Here is a 5,973-nt window from a genome sequence, read left to right on the forward strand (position 1 = left end):
CTGTATTTCCAGCTACTCGGAAGGCTGAGGCGGAAGGATCGCTGGAGCCCAGCAGGTCTGGAGTTCAATGGAGTGGAGCTCACAGCCACTCCAGCGTTGACTTGCTGGGCTCTGGCGATCCTTTTGCCTCAACCTTCCAAGTAGCTGGAACCACAGTCATGCTACCACGCCCCACGGTTTATTTGTTTTTATAGATGAAGCCTCACTATGTTGCCCAGGCTGGTCTCAAACTCCCAGACTCAAGAGATTCATTCTCCCACCTTGATATTCCAAAATGCTGGAATCACACAGGTGAGCCACCACAACCATAAACTTATCATTTAAATGTTCCTAGTAGCTATGGTTCCAGTGGCTTCTGCTCCAGGCAGTCAGATCTAGCTGACTTTCTGGATTCACCTGTTTCCAGATTTCTGGATGGCAGCTTGCCCTGCAAACTCAGTGCTCTTTAGCCCAGCTTTTTGTTGTTGTGAGGATACAGTGACAACTTTTATTTATTTATTTATTTTGAGTTGGAGTCTCACTCTATCGCCCAGACTGGAGTGCAGTGGCACTCGGAAGGCCGGGGCGGAAGGATCGCCGGAGCCCAGCAGGTCGAGGCTGCGGTGGCCGGGAGCGGCCGCTGCACTCCAGTCTGGGCGACAGAGTGAGACTCCAACTCAAAATAAATAAATACATAAATAAAATACAATACAATAAAATAATTTTCCCGTGGGTAGTCGGGGGCATGACTCATTTACAGAGCGTGAACACCCGCACACCTTCGCGGGGAGGGCGGTTCCGAGCAAAGACGTGCACGCCGGGTGCCGCCGGCCAGGACTACAAGTCCCAGGCTGCTCCGCGGCGCGCGCGGCCCGCCGGGACGCGTCCCTGTGAGTCTGCGCGGGAAGTGGAGCCTGGCTCCCGGAAGCCCCAGCCGGAGATCCGCCCGGCCGCGCGGCGCCGCCGCCATGCCCATGAAGGGCCGCTTCCCCATCCGCCGCACCCTGCAGTATCTCAGCAAGGGGGACGTGGTGTTCAAGGACTCGGTGAAGGTCATGACCGTGAATTACAACACGCACGGGGAGCTGGGCGAGGGCGCCAGGTCAGTCGGAGCCCGGCGAGACCGCCCCGCGCCTGCACCCCAGCCTGTCGGTCGTCGCGGCTGCTGGGAGCCCTGGGGCCGGGCTGGAGGACAGAGAGAGGGCTTGTCTCTAGCCCATGAAAATTCTAAAAAAGTCTTTAGCGATCTGAGGGGTGAGGAAGAATCGCTTCAGTCTGCACGATTTTACTGGGAAGATGTTGAGCCTCTCTTCGTAGGAAGGATGACTGGTCGTTTGGGTTCTGAGAACTGCCTGTTGCCTGCTGTTGTGAGTTGGCAGTTTTATAAATGATGTGGACAACTCTGTGTCGAGACCATTGGTCCTTTGTTTTATGTTTTGCAAACTTTTTCTTTGGGTTTGGCAGCTGTCGAATGTGTTTTTGGTAAGTTTGGCCTTGCAAAGGTTTTGATGTAGCCAGAGTTACCTGTTCTGGCCTTTTGTGTGCACCTGTATCCCCACTCTCCAGTGAAGATTCAGAGCTTCTTAGTGTCACTTTTTTTTTTTTGAGTTGGAGTCTCACTCTGTCGCCCAGACTGGAGCGCAGTGGCCGCTCCCGGCCACCGCAGCCTCGACCTGCCGGGCTCTGGCGATCCTTCCGCCTCAGTCTTCCGAGTAGCCGGAACTACAGGCATGTGCTACCAGGCCCGGCTGATTTTTTGATTTATTGTAGAGATGAGGTCTCGCTGCCCAGGCGGGTCTCGAACCCGCGGGCTCAGGCAATCCACTCACCTCAGCCTCCCAAAGGCGCGGGATGACAGGCTGAGCCACCGAGTCCGGCTTAGTGCCACTTTCTAGTTCATTCCCCTTCCACCTGGGGCAACCCTTGTTATCTCATGCCTTCTGAGTATAAAGGCGTTCCTCCACTCCTAAAATTGTAAAAATATTCCCCTGTGTGTACTTTCTGGGTTTCATTTATTTTAAAGTTGTGATATAATCTAGAAACGGTGCATTTCTCTAAAGATACAGTTCAGAGAATGTCCACACACGTGTACAACATGTAGTTACCACACAAATCAAGACGGAGTGCCTTTGTGGTTTCATTTTTACAGTTATGCCTTTTTGTTGGTGAGTTTTAGGCGTGTGTGCAATGCAGGTCAGGATACAGATTTCTTTTCCTTCCGATACTTAACCAGAAGTCCCAACGCCATTCAGAAAACTCCTGAAGGATTCCTTTGAGCAGTTTTCCTCAGTCTCTTTTGGGGGTGGGGTAGACAAGGTCCTATGCTCTAGAAAAAAACAAATGAGCACAAATTTTAGGTTACAAGTTCTTTTTCATAGGTTTAATTTCTTCCCTTTTACAGGAAATTTGTGTTCTTCAACATACCTCAGATTCAATACAAAAACCCTTGGTTGCAGATCATGATGTTTAAGAACATGACGCCATCACCCTTCCTGCGATTCTACTTAGGTGAGTGGGGGCCTCTCTGCCACGGTTCAGAGACTCAGACATCAGATACATGCCTGGAGAGGCAGTTTTTTTGTTCCCTCCCAGCCCTTCTTCCTGCTGTAGCCGTCAGGGTGAGCTGAAATTTGAGTGGTCATAGTTCTTCTATGACTCCTGTCACCTTTGGCCCTCCTATACTTTAGTTCACAGTGGCTGCTGAGATCTGGACTCTCTTCTTCCTTCCCTCTCCAGCCTCATCTCCTTTTGTCCCTGCCTTGCACCATATGGGCTAATTTTCCCAGATTCCCTTGCCACACCATGCTGTGATGTCTTTGCTCATGCTGGCTCCCGGGTCTGAAATCCCATTTCTACTTGTTTGTGCTAATTTTTTTTTTTGAGTTGGAGTCTCACTCTGTCGCCCAGACTGGAGTGCAGTGGCTGCTCCTGGCCACCGCAGCCCCGACCCGCTGGGCTCCGGCGATCCTTCTGCCTCAGCCTTCCGAGTAGTGTTTGTGTTAATTTAACTAAAAAAAAAAAAAAATCCCTTAGGTCTCAGTTTGGGCACCACTTCTTCCAAGAAACCTTCTCTGCACCCTAGATCCTGGTTCCTCCAAAGCCCTTCTTTTTTTTTTTGAGTAGGCATCTCTGTCGCCCAGGCTGGAGGTCGGTGGCACACTCACGACCACAGCAGCCTCGACCTGCTGGGTTCAGGTGATCCTTTTGCTGGAGCTACATGTGTGTGCCACCATGCCCAGCTAAATTTTTGATTTATTGTAGACATGAGGTGTCACCAAGTTGCCCAGGGTGGTCTCGAACCCTTGGACTCAGGCAGTCTTCTTATCTCCGCCTCCCAAAGTGCTGGGATTATAGGTGTGAGCCGCCTCGGCCTAGCCCCTCTTTTAGTGCTTACCACATTCTCTTGAAAAGTTTCTGCATCTGTGTGTGTGTGTCCTCTCTGGCCTGTGTTACTGTGTGCATGTACATGATGCTGTGCATATTTGGACCAGGTGCTAAATGGCGTTTATTCTATTAAGTTAGGCTTTGTGCTAGAAAATTGGGAGACCAGATGTCCTGGCTCAGCTCTCAACTTGTAACTCTGATTCAGAGCAAGTAGCAGTTCACCTTATTTCTCAAGAGAAGGCAAACATCTGCCTTACATGGTTATGAGAATCAAATGAAGTATAGGTTGGGGAATACTTCAGGAAACAAAATGTCCTGTTCTTTCATTCATTCTGCAAATATGAATCGCTTGTCTCCCAGGCTCAGGTGCTGTTCTAGGGACTGGGAGTCAAACAAAATCTCTGCCTTTGTGGAGATAATATTTCAGCAGAAGGAGACAGAAAATGAACAATACAATACACTTAAAATAATATGTTAGAATATTGACCGGGTGCGGTGGCTCCCGCCTATAATCCTGGCACTTTGGGAGACGGAGGTGAGAGGATTGCCTGAGCCCCATGAGTTTGAGATCAGCCTGGGAAACATGGTGAGACCTTATCTCTACAATAAATCAGGAAAAATTAACCAGGCATGGTGGCATGTGCCTGTGGTTCCAGCTACTTGGAAGGCTGAAGCGGAAGGATCGCCGGAGGCCAGCAGATCTGTGAGGATCAGTGAAACAGAAAGTTGGTTCTTTGAAAAGATAAACAAGATTGATAGATTGCTAGCTAGATTAATTAAGAAACAAAAAGAAGATTTAAATTAGCTCAACCAGAAATGAAAACGGAGACATTACAACAGAGGAACAGAGTGAGGCTCTGACTCAAAAAAAAAAAAAAATGAGTACTGTGAGAAACAGGACAACAGGCAACGTTGGGAGGGAAGGGGAAGGGTGTCATGTGGCAATTTGTGTGTGTGAGTTTTGTTTGCATTTTAAGAAATTGGCTTGGGTAACCCCCTCAGGTCCCTTCCCATGGTGGGAGCTTTTTCTGTTCTGTCCTCTCAATAAATCCTGCTTTCAAACCAAAAAAAGAGAAAGAAATTAGCTTTATTGAGGTACAGTTTACCTGTAATGACCACGCAGGTTGTCTGTGCATGGTTTGATGAGTGCTGGTCGTTGGTGTATACCTATATCCTCACTCCCCCATGAAGATGTGGAAGGTTCCCATGACTACCCCAAGTTCCTTAGTGCCACTTTCTAGTTACTTCCTCTTTCACCAGAGGCAGCCCCTATTAGGATTTCTTTCACCATAGTTTGGTTTTGTTGGTTTAGAACTTCATATAGCGTCTTATGGCATGTTTTCTTTTGGGTCTGGCTTCTTTTACTCATTGTGTTCTTCCATGTCCCATGTTTCAGTAGTTTATTCCTTCTTACTGCGGAGTGGTATTCCATTCTATGAATATCCCACCTTTTGTTTATCCGTTTGCCTGTTGATGAACATTTGGGGTTTTTGTTAGATGCCAAGACAGAGTTAGAGGTATGAGATTTATCGGAGATAAGACCTTGAAAGAGACGGGGAGAGGGAGGAGGCTGGCAGGGTCAGTCGCAGGTCTGTCAGCCGGAACAGAAGTGGAGAAGGAAGGCAGGGGCGGGTGGGAGGACCTGCAGTGGGGATGCAGCTCTGAGAGGTTTGGCTAGTCCAGGGGGAAGTTCTAGCTCTGCACTGGACAGAAAAGACCAGGCCCTGGCCTCCGGCCAGAGAGAGCTCAGGCTGCTCTCCTGATCCGGTGCCGCGGCGGAGCTTACTGGGAGGAAGATTTGAGCAGCGGGCCTCGATGGCTGCCGAGAAGAACCTTCATGCCCGAGGTTGTTCTGCACACCCAGGTATCAGTTCTCCTGGATCTACACCTAAGAGCGGAAGTGCTGGGCTACAGGGTAGGTGTGCATTTAGTGTTCCTCGAACTGCCAGCCAGTTTTCCTAAATGATTGTGCCCATTTCACACCCCAGTCAGCTGGGTGTGAGAGTTCTAGGGACTCTGTGTCCTCACCTGCATTGCTCTTGTCAGTTGTGTTAGTGTCCCAGGGCTGCCGAAACAAATGACCACAGTCTCGGTGGCTTAACACAACACAGATTTATCTCACAGTTCTGGAAGAAGGGTTTGAAGTACAACATGGGCCGAAATTAGTGTCAGCAGAGCCTTCCTGTCTGGAGTCTCTAGAGTCAGTCCATTTCCTTCCCTTTTCCGGCTGCTAGGGGTGAGGGGCTGGCTGTCCACATTCTTTGGCTTGTGGCCTCGTTCCTTCATCCTCAAAGCCTGCAACATGGCATATGTGACCGTTCTTCCATAGTTACATCTCCCTCTGACCACAACCCGAGTGGGTCTCCAGTTTTAAGGGCCCATGTGATTAAACTGGGTCTAGTGGATTATCCAGGATCATCTCTCCACCCCACGGTTCTTAACTTTAATCACATCTGCAGAGCTCCCTTTGCTCTGTAAGGTAGCATTTTCCCAGGTTCTGGAGATTAGGATGTGGACATGTCTGGCAACCATTATTCTGCCCACTGCATTAAGTCTTTTTTTTTTTTTTTTTAATTTTTGAGTTTTTTTGAGTTGGAGTCTCACTCTGTC

At 49.2% G+C, this 5,973-nt stretch overlaps 1 protein-coding gene across 2 annotated transcripts in view; it reads left to right on the top strand.

The window, feature by feature from the left end:
- The first annotated feature begins 912 nt into the window (after window positions 1-912).
- Window positions 913-5,973, top strand: part of MRPS25 (mitochondrial ribosomal protein S25) — an 11,596-nt gene continuing 6,535 nt past the window's right edge. Inside the window, exons 1-2 of one of the 2 annotated variants that reach the window (XM_008062491.1) lie at window positions 913-1,081; window positions 2,381-2,487. In XM_008062491.1, the coding sequence (XP_008060682.1) occupies window positions 948-1,081; window positions 2,381-2,487 (241 nt within the window). In that variant the 5' untranslated portion in view covers window positions 913-947. Of the gene's footprint in view, window positions 1,082-1,155; window positions 1,462-2,380; window positions 2,488-5,973 lie in introns of those variants that run through there. The other variant, XM_008062492.2, reaches the window with a different exon arrangement.

This window comes from Carlito syrichta, unplaced genomic scaffold (assembly GCF_000164805.1).
Source record: "Carlito syrichta isolate Samal-C Ts95f unplaced genomic scaffold, Tarsius_syrichta-2.0.1 Scaffold305725, whole genome shotgun sequence".
NCBI lineage: Eukaryota > Metazoa > Chordata > Mammalia > Primates > Tarsiidae > Carlito > Carlito syrichta.